At 38.9% G+C, this 20075-nt stretch overlaps 1 protein-coding gene across 1 annotated transcript in view; it reads left to right on the forward strand.

Annotated features, from left to right (window-relative positions):
• CNGB3 (cyclic nucleotide gated channel subunit beta 3) overlaps positions 1-20075 on the forward strand; it is a 194714-nt gene that overhangs the window by 158679 nt on the left and 15960 nt on the right. The window contains exon 18 of the mRNA XM_007517351.1: positions 7763-7881. Within this exon, the coding sequence (XP_007517413.1) occupies positions 7763-7881 (119 nt within the window). The remainder of the gene's footprint in view (positions 1-7762; positions 7882-20075) is intronic.

Consider the following 20075-nt stretch of genomic DNA (forward strand, 5'->3'; position numbering starts at 1 on the left):
TTTCTTTTGTTCACTCTTTCAAAGAACTAACATTTACTTTGGGAAAGTTTCATATAGGCAGTGAAACAGTGATGCAGGTGTCTTCTTTCCCTCTCTATATTTCCCTTCCATCTCAGTTTCTCTCTGTCTCTATTCAATAAGTGAATAAATAAAAAATAAAAATAAATATATTAATTTTCCAGGAGGATGTGTAGAGGCAAAGACATCAACCTTAACTTGAAAAGTCAGAAGAGGGAGAAATTGTTAGATTATCTCTTCAGACTTTTACAAAAGTAAGGTTTGTTTTCACTTTTGTAAAAACTAAGGAGAAAAATGAATCTAACAAAAACGTGGAGATAGCATTTTAGATAAAGACTTAGAACCATGAAGTGCAATAGAGCTTGTCACTTTAAGGAACAAATGCAAACCATTTGCTCAGATACTGGCTGCAAAAACTAAATCAAATAGAGTGAAATATGCCAAGACATCTGGGTGGATATAGAGTGCATAATTGAACATCAGTTTGGTTCATGAGAGAAGATGGAACTGCGAATAAATCTTTGCATAACTTCATGAGCTCAAGAAGAAAGAAGAGGGAAAAAAAAAACCCCAAGGCTGTGAATTTCAAACACAATTTATAGTTTTGGAGAAAGTGTATAAACAAGGATCAGCATCAAGCTGGGGAGTTGGAATAGTGTTTTTTTTTTAAGAAGTTTGGACCTGAGGCTCTAAGGTCTCAGGTGTAGTCCTGAACATCTCCATAAATGAAAGCTAAGCAGTGTTTTGGTAATAAAAATTAAAATAATCTGTGGGTGCCGGGCTAGCATGGGGGTAACTCTCCCTGGGCATGTACTCTCTGGGTTGGAGAGAACTCAACTGGAGCCAGCCTGGGCTGCTACTCACTCAGCGACATGAGGGAGATGACTCAGGAACCAAACACATGGCGAGACAATGCAATATCTATCTATTGATCAGAGAGCTGTGACTTTTTATAGGACAGACCCGGAAGTGGCAGGTCAGAAACAGAAATGGCTACGAAAGGGATGGAGAAAGGCCAGAAAGGTAGGAACTTCCTTAGGAACTGTTGCGAGGATTTTAGCTGGTGGGATTAATACTACCCTAGAGGCAGGGAGGGTAGAAAGAAGATAGATCAAAGGAATGGACTGGGTGGGGATCTTTTAGGCAAAACAATGATTATGTAGATAGGCCATAGTATCAGGAATGCAGGGTGGAGCAGGGGGAGCTGGCTTCATTAAGTTTTTTCTTAAACTTTTTTTTTTAATTTAAGAAAGGATTAATTAACAAAACCATAAGGTAGGAGGGGTACAACTCCACACAATTCCCACCACCCAATCTCCATAACCCACCCCCTCCCCTGATAGTTTTCCCATTCTCTATCCCTCTGGGAGCATGGACCCAGGGTCATTGAGGGTTGCAGAAGGTAGAAGGTCTGGCTTCTGTAATTGCTTCCCCGCTGAACATGGGCGTTGACTGGTCGGTCCATACTCCCAGTCTGCCTCTCTCTTCCCCTAGTAGGGTGTGTCTCTGAGGAAGCTGAGCTCCAGGACACATTGGTGGGGTCTTCAATCCAGGGAAGCCTGGCCAGCATACTGGTGACATCTGGAACCTGGTGACTGAAAAGAGAGTTAACATACAAAGCCAAATAAATTGTTGGGCAATCATGGGCTCAAAGCTTGGAATAGTGGAGAGGAAGTGTTAGGGAGGTACTCACTGCAAACTCTAGTGTACTTCTGCTTTCAGGTATATATTTTGCACTAGTTTATGGATACGTGTGAACATAAGCTCTCTCTCACAGAAACTGGTGAATATCTAGGTTATGGGACTTTGTTAGAAAGTGAACCACCTGAGATGAAATTAGAGTGTACTATAAAAGGAAAGGTCTCACCCGAGTAATGAAGCTGAAGGGTTGTCATTCCACACGTGAAGTCTCTGGACACAGTCTGAAGTGAAGCATGTTGAGGTGGCAATCGTTGCGTTGGTTAGGTTGTGATCAGCAGATGCAATATTATTTGGTTTGGATTGGGAGATGCATATGGGAAAGTGGGCCCTATCCAAGGGTTCCAGGACTGGGGGAAGTAGGGGCTCTATAGTGGAGATGTGAGGTTCCTGCTGTTTTATGGTTCAAAAAGACAATTGATAGTTAATGTTATCATCACATTATTTGGTAATTGGGTTAACTTTGAAAAGTCCTTTTGTTATGGTTTGCTGTACAGTATCCAGTATCTTGTATATAGCTGTGCTATTGGATGCTTCTAATCTACTTGGTCTAGGCTTTTGAGAGAGTCCGCATATCAAATACACAGCCTACATATTAAAAAGATTCAGTTTGTGTTTTGAAAAACTTTGAGACATACAATTTTTATTGTTGTTGCAGTTATTATTGCTATTGACGTCGTTGTTGGATACGACAGAGAGAAATGGAGAGAGGAGGGGAAGACAGAGAGGAGGAGAGAAGGACAGACACCTGCAGATGTGCTTCACTGCCTGTGGAGTGACCCCCCTGCAGGTGGGGAGCCAGGGGTTCAAACTGGGATCCTTAAGCAGATCCTTGTGCTTTGCACGACATGAGCTTAACCCACTGCGCTACCGCCTGACTCCCCGCTTAATGTTTTAAGGAATGTGAGGCTCCTCACAATATCCCGACATGTGGGCAACTGAGAATTATTGTTAATGATTTTTTTTTTTTTTAAGCTAAGGAAAGGGAGCCGGGCTGTAGTGCAACGGGTTAAGCATATATGGCCCAAAGCTCAACGACCAGCGAAAGAATCCTAGTTCGAGCCCCCAGCTCCCCACCTGCAAAGAAGTTGCTTCACAAGCAGTGAAGCAGGTCTACAGGTGTCTGTCTCTCTCTCCCCCTCTTGTCTTCCTCTCCTCTCTCCATTTCTCTCTGTCCTATCCAACAACGACTATAGCAATAAAAATTGTTTTTTTAAAAAAAAGCAACCCACTATGACCCTGGATCCATACTCCCAGAGAGATAGAGAATGGGAAGGCTATCAGGGGAGGGGATGGGATATGGAGATTGGGTTATGGGAATTGTGCGGAACTGTACCCCTCTTATTCTACGGTTTTGTTAATGTCTCCTTTCTTAAATTAAAAAAAATTTAAAAATAAAATAAGATGCTTACAAAGCAAAAAAAAAAAAAACAAGGGCAACAAAAGGGAATAAATTAAAAAAAAAGAAAAAGAAGAAAGGAAATAGTTCAGTTGGTAGATCCCAAGACTCTCATGCCTGAGTCTCTGATTTCTCTCCCTATCTCTCTATCAAGTGAAACTCTCTTACCTAGTTTTAGGTAAATAGAAATAGATCTTTGTTTATCTATTAGGGTGAAATTGGAGGTTAGATTATGATATAATGGAAATCAGGAATATATATAGTGCCACACAAATTAGTTCATGTTAAAAGTAGACAGATTTTATAAACCATTAATCCTCCAATAAAGATTTTTTTTTAAGTAGGGAGATTTACAATATAAAATCATTATCATTAAAATAGAAGGCACAGCTCAATTTAAGTGCATTGGTACTTTTGGACTGACCTAGCCTTAATGCACCAAAAATGGTCATTCTGTTTGTGCTAATGACTGCAGGAACTGAAAATTGAAAGATTTTAAACATATAAACTTTAGGTACCATGCCAATAAGCAACATAAAATATATGATGATTTGTAGAGTACATGGAGTCATCTCATTTCTAATCTCTTCCTCATGTTGCATCCATCACTCAATAATAAAGACAGACTAGCAAACATTAATGAGGAAAGAGGAACAAATCATAGAAAGAACAGTTGGGGAATGGTAGATTGCAAACTTGCATGCCTGAGGTTCCTAATTCAATGTTGTTGCCTCAAGTACTAGAATGGTACTCTGTTTTTGTTTGGTTGGTCGGTTAGTTGTTTTGTTTTGTTTTGTTTTGTTTTTATTATTTTACCTCTATCATATGATATAAATAGGAAAATAAATCTTTACAAAAAACAAGGAGTAAAAAGAGCAAAAGTGAGAAGTCATGAGAACCACAGACGAATTTGGTTTTTGTTGTACTGATAGCATATGGGGGGATTTAAGCCATAGCAAATACTAACAGAAATGAAAGACTATTACTTGACCTGACCTAAACTGGAACTCAGCTTAGCTTTTGCTCATCATTTCCATAAAACATTGTAGAAAAGGGGGGGGGGGGGACTCACACCTTTTTGACAATTGATTGAATAATTGAAAAAAAAGTAGGTTTCAAGATTGAGTCTGCTGACATACCTAATCTTTACAGTGGTTCTTCAGTGAATGTTTGAGAATTTTCCCTGAATGCTTTCCTATAATGCAAAAAACACCTAAATATCTTGAAAATGCATAGATTTCTACAGCTTTACACCAGACATGATGATCCAATACTTCTGCAGTGAGGCTTGTCTACTGAAGCTCCTGTGTGATGCTAATATTACCAGTTCAGGAACCCAACTTTGATTAGTACTGCTCTTATATGAGGTGGTACACTTGACTGGCAGATTTCCCTCTGTAGTATTGAAATAGGCCAGCCAGCTTCCTGAAGTTTTCAAGTGCTCTCTCACTGAGAAGTGCCCAACTCTGCAGGGAAACCCTTACATTTCTAGACTTTCTCCTAATTAATACACAAACCAACTACAAGTGCTTGATTTGATCTTGTTTTGAACAGGCTGTCAGACTTTGTTCTCTGAAGAATGTCTACTCCGTTTGAATGCTAATTAAACTTGCAGGAAAGGTTTAAATTAACCTAGAAATATGCAAGAAACAGTGAAAGTTTTGGTTCGTTGATTATGCCAGGTCTCAGAAAATTATTGAAATGATCATTAAAAAGTAATTTAAAGTGCTGAACTATATATAAGTACCCATTATGTGCTTCTACCTCCAGTCAGTTGTAATAACTGCCTTTGAAAAAAAAAATTATTCTAGTTCCCTGAGAATTACTTCACACAAAGAATAAAGAAGTATAACCCTGTCTTAACCATCACTTTCTGAAGTTTCCCAATAAAAACTCATTCAAACACTTTCCCTTATTTTTTAAATCAAATTTAGATATTCTATTGGCTCTAAACATATTATTCTTTATTCATCATTAGTAGGGGGCTGGACAGTGGCACACCGGGTTAAACACACATAGTATTTTTTTTTATTTTTAATTAAATGAAGGTATAGAGAAAGAAACCAGAGCACTGCTCAGTTCTGGTTTATGGTGGTGCTGAGTAGCTGGGGACTAAACCTAAGCTCTCAGGGTCTCAGGCATAAACACCTTTTGCATAACCACTAGGCAGTCTCCCCAGCCCTACATTAGGATTCTTCCATTAATTTATACTTGAAAATAATTAACTGCTTACTACTCTGTACAATGATGAATGTAAACATACCTCTTGCATTGCTCAGTTAGAATATGTGGATTATAGACTTACTTTTGCTTCTAGTTACTGACATGAAACTTTTAACTAGTCATCTAAAACTACCTGTTCTTTTATTTCTGTCTCTGTAAGCTGAAAATCCAAGTACTTATTCTACCTTCTTCATAAAAGTAATGGAAAAATAAAATGAAAGTTTGGATTCCCAAATGTTAACTATGAGATGTTAACTGTTTGCACATATGACATGCTGTTTATTTCTGGGCCAGAAGATGACGCTGTTGTTATGCTCCTGGTTTTCACTTTGTTTATATGTGGGTGGGGGAGGGGTATGTTTCTTGTTATTTCCTGGATGTGTCTCTAAACTCACTGTGATGTGTAGACTTGCAGCCTGTATCCAGACTCAGGGGCTTGCTGTGCAGTGGCTGCTTTATTCAGTATGTTTGAAGAAACGTGGCTTACTATTCTATTTAGCCACCAGCCACTGATAAGTTTATCTTCCTGTATATCCACCTTAGTGCCAGGACAGACCAGGACAGGTATTTTCCTTGCCACTGTGGTGTGTTCTTGTCCCCAGTTCAGTGATCTGTCTCTTCTAAGGTAATGAGTAAAAGCCTAGAGGTTTCCTTCTCTAGCAGTGAGCACTCTGTGCTGCTGTGTAAAGCCAATAAGGCCCAAGGAAGTCAAATTGGCATGACAGTAGCATCTGCAACTTGGTGGCTGAAAAGTATTAAGATATAAAGCAGGGAAAAAAATGTTTAGTAATCAGTAACCTGGAGGCAAAAATATAGCAGATGAGATTTTGCATCTCCACTTTAAAATAGTAACTCTATTTTAGGTGTATTCCAAGGGGCTCTTGACTTTACCAATTTTTGCCTGACCCCAACAGCTAACATATAGGTGGGCTGAAGGTATTGTCTGGAAAGATGGTGTCAGAGTTGGGAACAGGACTAGAAAGCTGTATCAGGGCAGAGAGAAGCTCCTAAATATGGCGAAAGTATATAAATACCATTAACTGTAGACCTCATCAATCTAATCTGAGGCCCACTTCTGAAATGGTCACAGTTTATGCTGTTCTGTCAAATTATGGACACAGAGACAAGAACAAAATATTTCCACCTAATGAAGTCTATCTGAGTTCTTAAAGGTTGTTGGTCATGTAGCTACATAATAAACTGTGTTTATACTCCAAACTGATACCTAGGATATAACATAAATTGTGTTTATGTTAAAACAATGCTGACAGCTTAGTACATAAGCAATTCTCTCTCATGCACACAGAATAACACAATTATCTAGTGACTGTGTGAAAATTCTTTTTTTTTTATTATTTAAGAAAGGATTAATTAACAAAACCATAGGGTAGGAGGGGTACAATTCCAGACTGTCTGAAAATTCTAAAAGCTTAGTTCTCAGGACCTGAACAGGGGCACAGCTTTGACTACAGGAACATTAACTGATAAGTGTGACCTATGGAAAAACTAATAAAAACCCTGCAACATTAATATGTTCTTCTCAATACAGTGTTAGAATAATAGTTTAAAGACCTCCTGTCCTCCAGTTAGTAAAATCAGACCTCAGTGAAAGACAACTACTAGATGGTTTCATCCCTATATGTGAAAAATAGGTAATTAAAGCACATAAAATTGAAGAAGCAGAAAGTAACCAATTTTTCTCAGACTTTGTGAGAACTATGATGGTTGGTGGGTAGAAGAAAGTGGGGGGGGGAAGAACTTTGGTGGTAGGTACAGTGTGAAACTATACCCCTTCAAACTTACAAGTTTGTAAAACATTGTAAAATCACTAATAAAAGCTAATACTAGAGGCAGCAGTGTGCATCCAATAGAGTACAGAAGTTATCATGTGGAAGGACCTAGGTTAAAGTCCTCAGTCCCTACCTGCAGGGGAAAGCTTCACAAGCAGAGTGGCAGTGCTGCAGGTGTCTCTCATTATGTCTCCCTCATCTCTCTCTCTCTCTCTCTCTCTCTCTCTCTCTCTCTCTCAGTGTTAAAGTTAGAAGCGTAGTATCTGTAGTGGATAGACCAAGTACTTTTCTCAAAGTATAGTAACCGTATTCAGGGAGGCCAAGCTGACAGATATTTATTCTTATTAGTGCTAATCCTTGGGGCAGTGTGCTCACTGAAATATCTTCATGTGCCCAGTCATAGCATACAGAGTTCACACATCAAAAGGTATCTCTTTCACAGAAATGTTTATTTCACAGCACATGCTCAACCACTATCTGTAGCTGTAACTACTTTGTTTTAATATAATTCCATTTGCATTCATACTTTGCTTCCTTCGTTTCCATAAGCTAAAAGAATGTACGTTTCTCAATTTGGGTCATGACTGTCAAAAAACAAAACAACTACCATTTCCTATTTGTACTTGATATATAGGGAGAAATTGGCAAGGAAATGTACATCATCAAACAAGGAGAAGTTCAAGTCCTTGGAGGCTCTGATGGAGTTCAAGTTCTGGTTACTCTGAAAGCTGGGGCAGTGTTTGGAGAGATCAGGTATCAAAAAGACATATTATATATATTGAATTTTGTCATTGTCATCACAGGAAAATATTAGGTTACAAAATTAGTAAAACTCCCCCCTCAGTTTATCAAAGATTGGATTGTGCTAAAAGGACATCAATTATTGCATTTTTATGTCTCCCTTCCCACCCCACAAAAGGGTTTTAGGAACTGTGACTGTGGGCTTGAACTTGAACTCTCAAGTATGGTAATGGGCACTCTTTACCAGGTGCCACAACTGCCCTGTTCCTCTAAGTTCTTTTAATGAATTAAACCATATACAAGACCTCCTACGACATTTACTACAATCGTCATTATTGTTATTATGAATGTTATCAAGGAACAAATTTCTTATATGGTGGAACTGGAATTTGGACTCACATCCCACCATGATGGTCATTTTCATTCCCCTACCCAAAACTGTTCTTGGTGTGTTATCAAGTTTTCTAACAATCTAACAACTAACTCTCAGCCTCTTCTTTTCTCATTCATTCTTTCATTCATTCAGTTTTCGTTGAACATATATTGGGCATCTTCCTTATGCCAGGCACTGATTTAGACCTGAGATTAAAATGCTGAATGAATTAAAAACAGAACAAATTGTTTAATAATCATGAACCTAAAGGTAAAAGCACAGCAGATGAAATTTTTGTTTCTTCATTTGTTTTAAGAAGCTAGGAAGCTTATTTTAGGTATATTCTAAGCAGCCCATGACTTTACCAATTTTTGCCTGAATTCAACTGCTAACATGCAGGGGGCGCTAAAAGTATTGTTTGGGAAGATGGTGTCAGGGTTGAGGATAGGACTAAAAACCTGGATCAGGGCAGAGAGAGGCTCCCAAATATGGAAAAAGTATATTAATACTATTAACTATAAACCCCACCTTTCAGGGGAGAAACTGACAATAAATACACACATGCATACATAAGTAGTCAATATAAAATCACATTGCATAAGTACTATGGAGGCAAAAATAGAAATTAACTAAAAGGACTAATTTAGATACAAAGGTCAGAGATCACTCTGAACAGACAGTGTTTGAACTAAGACTTGGAATAGTAACTGGAGCAGTCATCCAGAAATAGGTGAGAACTACCTGGATGATAGAAGAGCAAGTACAGAGACCAAAAGGTGAAAACAAGCTTCTCTGGTTAAAAGATGAAAAGGTCAGTATGGCTGGAGTTCAGTGAATAAGAGGCACTATGGAAAGATTAGGCTAAAGAAATTAGCCAGGGCCAGTTTACACAAGACCTTGGGGGGGGGGGGGAAATGCATTCTATTTTAAATAAAAGTGGTGATTTAGAGATGGCAAGACTAGGGGTGCTTGGAGGTCAATCAAGACTTGTGCACAATCTTACATGACAGCTGAGAAAGCAACTCCACAGAACCCCAGGTCTTAAAAAGTGGACGGGGAGGGGGGAGTTGCAGTGGAGATTTTAGACAAAAGAAAGACATAGTTCGAGTACCTGAATTGTGTTTTTTTCAAGTTCTTTTAAAAATATTTTAAATTTTATTTTATTTTTTATTTTTTATATTTATTATTTGCCCTTTTGTTGCCCTTGTTGTATTTTATCATTGTTGTAGTTACTATTATTGTTGTTACTGATGTCATCATTGTTAGATAGGACAGAGAAAAATGGAGAGAGGAGGGGAGAGAAAGACACCTGCAGACCTGCTTCATTGCTTGTGAAGCAACTCCCCTGCAGGTGGGGAGCCAGGGCTCAAACAGAGATCCTTACGCTGGTCCTTGCACTTGACGCCAAGTGCAGTTAACCCGCTGCGCTACTCCCTTATTTTATTTTTTAAGAAGAAAGAGAAAAGGAGAGCAAAGACCAGAGCATTAAACCTGGGTCTCACACATATAAGAAATGCACTCTGCCCATTGAGTTATTTCTCCGATGCCTGAGCTATTTATTTATTTATTTATTTATTTATTTATTTATTTATTTTATTGCCACCAGGGTTATTGCTGGGGCCCATTGCCCACACTACAAGTACACTGCTCCCTGACTGCTTTTTTTTTCTTTTTAAAAATTTATATTTTATTTGATAGAACAGAGAAAAGGGGGAGACAAAGGAAACAAAGAAAGATAGACACCTGCAAACCTGCTGCCCCCCTGCAAGTGGGGGACAGGGGCTCAAACCCAGGTCTTTATACATAATAATGTATGCATTCAGCTGAATATGCCACCATCAGGTCCCCCACATGTTTATTTTTATTTCTTTACATTCTTCAAATCATTTTATTGGGGAGGATGAATGATTTACAACACAGTTGTTGACACAGGGGTACAATTTCTTGTGTTCTCGTGATATGTGGCAACAGAATATTCTCACCCCCAACTTAGGTCCTTTTCCACCATGATATAATTTTTTCAATATTTTAAGTGCTTTTTATTTATACACTATTTATGTAGACAGAGAGAAATTGAGAGATATGGGGAAGACAAAAGAAGGGAGAGAAAGAGAGACACCTAGAGCACCACTTCACTATTCATGAAGCATCCCCCTTGCAAGTAGGAACCAGGGACTTGAACCTGGGTCCTTATGCGTGTTAAGATGTGCATTCTACTGGGTGCACCACCACCCAACTCCACAATTTTAAAAAACATGAATTGCCATGTTAAGTGAAAGAAGTCAGAAACAGAAGGATGAATATGGGATGATCATATTTTCAACTTCTCAGGCAGAAGTTGAAAAACAAGATCAGAAGAGAAAACACAAGTAGAACCTGAACTGGAATTGGCATATTGCACTAAAGTAAAAGACTCTGGGGTGGGTTGGGGGGAGAATACAGGTCCAAAAAGGATGAGAGGACCTAGTGGGGATTATATTGTTATATGGAAAACTGGGAAACATTATGCATGTACAAATTATTGTACTCACTCTTGAATGTAAAACATTAATTCCCTAATAAAGAAAAAATAAAATAAAATAAAAACATGAATTGATGTTGAGAATAGATTGTATAGTATCAATAATAACATAAAGGAGATCCACCGGAGGTCAGTTACAATAGTTCAAGTGAAAGATGGAGTCTAGAAGTATAATTCTGTCTCTAAAGGTAAGAGGAAAGGGTACACATTATTAGCATTCATTTCACAGCTGAGGAAATCAATTTCTTAGCTGCAGATCTTCAGGTTTCCAGAGATATGGATAATTTCAGGTGGCTTCATGTTAACATAATTTGTGTTTGCTTAAAATGCTAGAGCATTTCGCTGTTGATAATGTGGCTTTCCATTTTTACTTTTCCTCCTTGATTAAAATAGAATGGACACTTCTCTGAGGGTCCTTCTCTGGGATAGTAGTGAAAAACACTTCTCAGAATTTCTAAACTCTGAACTCTTTGTCAGTTTTCTATGGTTCTCTTACTGAAAGTACTTGCAAAAAATGATTTAATATTTTAGTGACTTAATAATCACTGTAACTTCAAGGTCATAAAACAGCCAGCAATCTAATCTGATATGTTGTGAAAATTAATTAGATGACCTCTCCCTAGAATTGATTCCTCCCAGAAGAATAAAATTTTATAAATACAAGCATGTTAATTGCTGATATTATCATCACAGGAGAAAATACTCAAGAAATAGAATCCAGGTGCTGCTGAGTAGCAGTTGAAAGGAATCTTATATTTTTGACAGCAGCTTCTCCAACAAATCTCCTATCATCCATTTGGTTTCTAAGACCAAATTGAAACCAGTAGACCAGGCAAGTTCTAAACGTGTACAACAGTGCGGTGATTTCAAGCAAAAGGGAGTTCTTGCTTTCGTTCTCGTCTTGGCTGTGGTTGAGAACAGGATGCACCTGCTGGCCCCAGATATCCATAGGCTGTCATATGCCCCAAAAGTTCTAGTTATTTCTGCAGTGGCAACCATCTAGATACTGGAAAAATCAAGGAATCATGCTTAATGCTCAAAATGCTATGACCTTTGTTCAAATGAGCTAAATTCAACACTATTGTGAACTTTTTAAAGAAGATTCTTCCTTTAAAAAAAAAAAGAAAAAGAAATAAAGGAACCCACAAAATCACCGGTGAGTGAAAACACATGTGGCTCGTGGACAGTGAGGAGCCTAGGGAGAGATTAAGTGGCTGATAACAGTCCAGCAGTTTACCAGTTGAGACACCACATCTAGTCTGTTTCACCAACAAAAAGACGGCTGAAGGGAGGAGAGGACTCCCCTAAGAATCACCAAATGCAACTGTGAGTCTCCATTGCTACTACCCTCAGAAGCTGGAGCAGTGTGGCAGGGAGGCCCTGTGCTGATACCAGGGGACAGAAAACCAACAAGGAAACTCAGGAGAAGATCTATTTGGGACACAGATCTATCTGAGACACAGCTAAGGCAGTACTGAGAGGGAAGTTCATAGCCATACAAGCACACATTAGGAAACAAGAAAAAAGCACAAATTAAATAGCCTGACTGCACATCTTAAATACCTAGAAGAAGAAGAAAGAAGGAACCCTAAAGCAACCAGAAGGACAGAAATAACTAAAGTTAGGGCAGAAATAAATAGCATTGAAAGTAAGAAATCCATACAAAAGATCAACAAAAGTAAATGTTGGTTCTTTGAAAGAGTGAACAAAATTGACAAACCTTTAGCCAGACTCATAAAACAAAAAAGGGAGAAGACCCAAATAAATCAGATCATAAATGAAAGAGGAGATATCACAACAGACACCATAGAAATTGAAGATATCATGTGAGGCTTCTATGAACAACTATATGCCACCAAGCTAGAGAACCTGGAAGAAATGGATGATTTCCTAGATACCGAAGAACTTCCAAAATTAAATAAAGAGGAACTAGATAACATATACAGGCCCATCAGAGCTAACGAAATTGAAACAGTTATCAAAAATCTTCCCAAGCAGAAAAGAAATGGACCAGATGGTTATACAAATGAATTCTACACAACCTTCAAAGAAAAACTACTGCCTCTACTTTTAAAGGTCGTCAAGAAGATTGAAGAGACTGGAATACTCCCTTCTAGCTTCTCTGAAGCCAACATCACTTTGATACCAAAAGCAGACTGGGACCCAACCAAAAAAGAAAACTACAGACCAGTATCTCTGATGAGCATAGATGCTAAAATATAGAACAAAATTCTAGCCAACCGGATACAACAGTATATTTAAAAGATTGTTCAGGGAGTTGGGTGGAAGCATAGTGGGGTAAGTGCAGATGGCGCAAAGCACAAGGACTGGCATAAAGAAGCCAGTTCAAGCCCCCAGCTCCCCACCTGCAGGGGAGTCGCTTCACAAGTGGTGAAGCAGGTCTGCAGGTGTCTACCATTCTCTCCCCATCTTCCGCTCCTCTCTCTATTTCTCTCTGTCCTATCCAACAACGACAACAATAATAACTACAATAATAAAAAAAAAACAACGGCAACAAAAGGGAATAAATAAATACCGGCAATATCATACTCAATGGTGAAAAACTGGGAACATTTCCCCTCAGATCAGGCACTAGACAGGGCTGCCCACTATTACCATTACTATTCAACATAGTGTTGGAAGTTCTTGCCATAGCAATCAAGCAGGAGCAAGGAATTAAAGGGATACAGACTAGAAGAGAAGCCAAACTTTCCCTATTTGCAGATGACATGATAGTATACATAGAAAAACCTGGGAGTCGGGCGGTAGTGCAGCCCGTTAAGCACACATGGCGTGAAGTTCAAGGATCTGTATAAGGATCCCAGTTCGAGTCCCTGGCTCCCCACATGCAGGGGAGTCACTTCACAGGTGGTGAAGCAGGTCTGCAGGTGTCTATCTTTCTCTCCCCCTCTCTGTCTTCCCCTTCTCTTTTCATTTCTCTCTGTCCTAACGACATCAACAACAACAACAACAATAAATAAACAACAAGGGCAACAAAAGGGAAAATAAATACAACATATAAAAAAAGATTTAAAAAAAAGAAAAACCTAAAGAATCCACCAAGAAGCTTTTAGAAATCATCATGCAATACAATAGAGTGTCCGGCTACAAAATTAACATTCTAAAGTGGCGAAGGGGCATTTCCCTATGCAAACACTATGTTAGAAGAAGATGAAATCCAGAAATCAATTCCTTTTACTATAGTAACAAAACAATAAAATGTCTAGGATAAAGCCTAACCAAAGAAGTAAAAGACTTGTATACTGAAAATTATGAGTCACTACTCAAAGTAATTGAAAAAGACAAAAAGAAGTGGAAAGATATTCCATATTCATGGGCTGGAAGAATTAACATCATCAAAGTGAATATACTACCCAGAGCCATATACAAGTTTAATGCTATCCCCATCAAGATCCCAAGCACATTTTTTAGGAGAATAGGACAAATGCTACAAATGTTTCTCTAGAACCAGAAAAGACCTAGAATTGCCGAAACAATCTTGAGAAGAACAGAACTGGAGGCGTCACACTCCCAGGTCTCAGACTGTATTATAGGGCCACTGTCATCAAAACTGCTTGGTACTGGATCATGAATAAACACACTGACAAGTGGAAAAGAATTGAGAGCCCAGAAGTAAGCCCCCACACCTATGGACATCTAATCTTTTTTTTAAGAAAGGATTAATTAACAAAACCATAGGGTAGGAGGGGTACAACTCCACACAATTCCCACCACCCAATCTCCACATCCCATCCCCTTCCCTGATAGCCTTCCCACTCTCTATCCCTCTGGGGGATACCCAGGGTCATTGTGGATTGTAGAAGGTGGAAGGTCTGGACGTCTAATCTTTGACAAAGGTGCCCAGACTATTCAATGGGGAAAGCAGAGTCTCTTCAACAAATGGTGTTGGAAAAAATGGGTTGAAACATCCAGAAGGATGAAATTGAACCACTATATTTCACCAAATACAAAAGTAAATTCCAAGTGGATCAAGGACTTGAATATTGCCAGAAACTATCAGATACTTAGAGGAAAATATTGGCAGAACTCTTTTCCACATAAATTTTAAAGACATCTTCAATGAAACGAATCCAATTACAACAAAGACTAAGGCAAGTATAAACCTATGGGACTACATCAAATTAAAAAGCTTCTGCACAGCAAGAGACATTACAACCCAAACCAAGAGACCCCTCACAGAATGGGAAAAGTCTTTACATGCCATACATCAGACAAGAGGCTAATAACCAACATATATAAAGAGCTTGCCAAAATCAACAAGAAAACATATAACCCCATCCAAAAATGGGGAAAGGACATAGACAGAATACTCAGCACAGAAGAGATCCAAAAGGCTGAGAAACACATGAAAAATGCTCCAAGTCTTTGATTGTCAGAGAAATGCAAATAAAGACAACAATGAGATACCACTTCACTCCTGTGAAAATGTCATTCATCAGAAAAAGTATCAACAACAAATTCTGGAGAGGTTATGTAGTCAAAGAAACCCTCCTACACTGCTGGTGGGAATGTCAATTGGTCCAACCTCTGTGGAGAACAGTCTGGAGAACTCTCAGCAGGCTAGAAATGGACCTACCCTATGACCCTGCAATTCCTCTCCAGGGGATATATCCTAAGAAACCCAACACTCCCATCCAAAAAGATCTGTATACACATATGTTCTTAGCAGCACAATTTGTAATAGCCAAAACCTGGAAGCAACCCAGGTGTCCAACAACAGATGAGTGGCTGAGCAAGTTGTGGTATATATACACAATGGAATACTACTCAGCTATAAAAAATGGTGACTTCACCGTTTTCAGCCGATCTTGGATGGACCTTGAAGAATTCATGTTAAGTGAAATAAGTCAGAAACAGAAGGATGAATATGGGATGATCTCACTCTCAGGCAGAAATTGAATAACAAGATCAGAAGAGAAAACATAAGTAGAACCTGAACTGGAATTGGCGTATTGCACCAAAGTAAAAGACTCTGAGGTGAGTGGGTGGGAAGATACAGGTCCAAAAAGGATGACAGAGGACCTAACGGGGATTGTATTGTTATATGGAAAACTGGGAAATTTTATGTGTGTACAGACTGTTGTATTTACTGTCAAGTGTAAAACATTAATTCCCCAATAAAGAAATTTTTAAAAGGTGAGGACTTTCAAAGACATTATATATTAATCTCAAAGAGTACAGTCTTGACTAAAATATTGATTTACAGCCTGTTGTGGCGAAAACCCAGACCACATTTACAATTAACATCTGAACAGTACAGAAACCCCATTTTGAAAAGAAAGAGAGACACAGGGTCTGCCAGATAGCCTTTTAACAGTTCTGACTTCACTGTTTTCCTTATGTACACATTTAGTACCAGGTCATATTAACAGAATTTATTTAACTACTTCCTAGCCTCTATCTGTGCCTGTTAAAATCTTGCTTTTCTTGAAAAGCATATAAATTCTTAATGCTACTATTGCTATTATAATCTCAATAATATTCCTATTCATTGTTTCTATGGAATAGCTTCCCAAGCATTTTTAAAGACTCAATTTAAATTTTACCTCTCTGTAGTCATTTATAACGATACTCAAGTCAACCAATTGCCCCTGTTCCCGACTTCCATATTATCTCCTACATGATTTTACCAGAGTAGTCACCACTAATATATAATTTGTCAGACTAAATCCTCAGTACACTGAGCTATTAAAATATAACACTCTATCATTACTAAATCAATAAAAAATATATAACAACTTTTCAGCTTTATGTTAATAATAGCTACATAAAATATATACAAAGTTGGGCTAGGCAATAGCTCACTCATTAGAACATAGACTTTACCATGTCTATTTCCCTTGGTTAAGATCTGCCACCATATGGGAGCATCAAGAGAAGTTACATAAATGGTGAGGCAGTAGGTACTATGGTGTCTTTCCCTCTCTCTTTGTCTCTCCCTCACCACCACCACCCCCAAGTCTTTACAATAAGTGTTGATTGTTTTTATATCCAGTGTCCACTTAAAAATAATGTTCAGGATCTATCCATTAAATTTAATTTATTACAGAATGACTGTCGAGAATTAGGCAGTGGCATGCCCAATTAAGTACAGATAGCACTAAGCACAAGGACCCGGTTCGAGCCTCCCCACCTGCAGGGGGGACACTTCACGAGCAGTGAAGCAGTGCTGCATGTTTCTACCTTTCTCTCTTCCTCTATATCTCCCCCTTCTCTCTCAATTTCTCTCTGTCCTACCCAATAAAAGGAAAAAAAAAATGGCCTTCAGGAGTAGTGGATTCGTGGTGCCAGCATCACGCTTCAGTGAAAGCCTTGAAGGAAAAAGAAATAAATAAGTAATTTAATTAATTAAATAAATAAATTATTTGATAAAAAGAACAACAGAAAATTATCATTGTGATATAACACAGCATAATAGTTTGTTTTTTTTTATTGGCAGCTGGGCTACGCTTGTTGCCTACACTAAGAATCTGCTGCTCCTGACACCACCACCACCAACCCCCTGTTTTTGTTCTATTTTATTTGATAAGACAGAGAGAAATTGAGAGAGGAGGGAGTGATGGAGAGAGATACACACCTGCTTCACTACTCGCCAAGTATCCATTCTGCAAATGGGGAGTGGGGCTCAACCTCCAGTCCTTGTGCATGGTAATGTGTGCACTCAACTGAGTGTGTCACCGCCTGACCCCTTACTTTGCAGCGTAATACAAAGTGCCTCAAAGAGGCCTTGACTTACATGGCACCAGCTATAAAGGTAGAGTGGTGAGCAAGAAGCAATTGTTTCCCTCAAGGACCTTACAAACAAGTTCTTCTTCTAGCGTTTGCCCTTCTTCCGTAGCCAGTCAACAGCATCAGGTTGAAAGCTGTCAGGAGCTGCTTGTTGCTGGCTTTGAAAGTGACTGGGATCCATGTGGATTCAGTCCGCTAGGAAGGATGGTCAGTTTCCCCAATGAATGGGTACTCACGGGAAGCACCGCGAAAAGGTCGATCCAATGCATCCCTCAAACAAGGAAACAAATTATTTTGGGGCCAGGTGATCAGACATATAAAGCATACTCCATGGAAAGTATAAGCAGGATACTATGGAGTACAAAGGCTTCATAAGAACCAGCTTGTCAGGGCCATGTGGTGGCTCACCTGGTTAAGTGCACATGTTACAATGAGCAAGGACCTGGGTTCAAGCCCTTAGTCACCACCTGAAAGGGGAAAGCTTTGCGAGTGGTAAAGCAGGGCTGTAGGTGTCTATCTCTCCCTCTCTATCACCTCTTTTCCTCTTGATTTCTGGCTCTCTCTATCCAATAAATAAAATAGAGATGTAAAAAAAAATTGAAAAAAAAAAGAACCAAGTTGTCTTTTGGATTTGGCAGTTGCTTGAGGTTACTAGAGAAATGAAGGTAGACTTTTCAGTGCCCGCTCATAGAAGCCATGTGAAAACTGTGATGTGTGTACATAGATAATTACCAGTGGCCACTACTGTGGGGTAAAGCTAGGGTCATTCACATTATGCTTATAGGTGATTAAATGATAGACCTCCACAGAGATACATATGCGCGTGTTCTGTCACCTGGCATCTGTCAACATGGCTATCTTTGGAAACAAACAAAAATTTTTACAGATGAAATTAAATTAATGATCTAGCACACTTGGTTAAGCGCATACATCACAGTGTGCAAGGACCCAGGTTCAAGCCCCTGATCCCCACCTGAAGGGGAAAGTTCATGAGTGGTGGAGCTAGGCTGCAGATGTCTCTATGTCTCTCTCCCTCTCTATCTACCCCACCCCTCTCAATTTCTCTGTGTCTCTGTCAACAATAAACCAATAACAATATTTTAAAAAGATTAGTGATCTCAAAAATGAAATCCATTCTGGATTATCTGGATAGGCCCTAAATCTAATGACAAGTGTCTTTCCACAAGAAACAGAAGACACACTACAGAGGGAAGAAGGGAAGGCCCATATGAACACCAAGACAAAAGTTGGGGTTATACAGTCACAGCTAAAGAACTCCTGGAACCATCTGAAGCCAGAAGATGCAAGAAAGAATTCTTCCCTCGAGTCTTCAGAGGAAACATAATACTGCCAGCAGCTTGATATAGGGATTCTGGCCTCCAGAACTGTGAGGGAATAAATTTCATTTATTTTCAGTCTCTGGTTTTGTGCCTATGTTACAAAAGTCTTGGAAAACCTTAATTTTTCACATTTTACTGGGGGTGGGGTAGAGGCATATTTTATACCTTCATATACTCACCCTCAGTAACCTCAGTGATAACCCTTGTGGCAATAAAACAAAAAAGATTTTGCTTTTTCATTAAATTATAAGGAACAGAACTACTATGTATGACAGTGCCACTGGTGTTCTGTGCCTAGACGTCCAGTGAAGGACTGGGAAGGCTGGTATCCAGCTCATATTCCAGTCCTGAGTCTTGAGCCCTGAGGCTTCTTCTTTCTCAGGCACGGGTATCCTTTATCTTACAAAAAAGGTCACTTTTTTTAAAAAACTATTTTTTTCCTTTTGTTGCCCTTGTTTTATTGTTGTAGTTATTATTGTTGTTGTTACTGATGTCGTCATTGTTGGATAGGACAGAGAGAAATGGAGAGAGGAGGGGAAGATACAGAAGGGGAAAGAAAGATAGACACCTGCAGACCTGCTTCACCGCCTGTGAAGTGACTCCCCTGCAGGTGAGGAGCCAGGGGCTCAAACATTATGGATCCTTGCACTTTGCGCCATGTGCGCTTAACCCACAGCGCTACCACCCGACTCCCAAGAGGTCACTTTTCTAGCCAGGCTGTGCACTCATGGGATTATGGAAGCCCTCAGAGGACATTTGTCCATTTCATATGAAAACACTACTCACAGACATATCAGCAGATGCCACATGAGTTTGTTCTGCATGCCATGCCTAGTTCTTAGGGCAGTGCCTGACCCACATGCATGCCTAATAAATAGTTACTGAATAAGTAAGTGAATGTAATTATCTTTCTGTCTTTGCAAATGTGGAAAAATACACATTTATATTTGTCATGAATATGCATACCCAACCTTGTACCCTGTTTGTCAATTTTCATTATCAAAAATAGCATTGCTATGCTTATCTTTGTAAAGATGTTTTGCTTTTCTTTTATGTTATTTATTAGAGGTTTATCCCCAAAGGAGAAATAAAAAGGTCAAAAGGTAAAAAATACTTCTATAAAGCTTATAATATGTGAGCACATTATCTTCCAGAAGAATTAAACCAATTTACTATACAAACAGCAATGTATAGCTATTTTCCCAACACTAATATTACTCTT

Source organism: Erinaceus europaeus, chromosome 1 (genome assembly GCF_950295315.1).
Source record: "Erinaceus europaeus chromosome 1, mEriEur2.1, whole genome shotgun sequence".
Lineage (NCBI taxonomy): Eukaryota > Metazoa > Chordata > Mammalia > Eulipotyphla > Erinaceidae > Erinaceus > Erinaceus europaeus.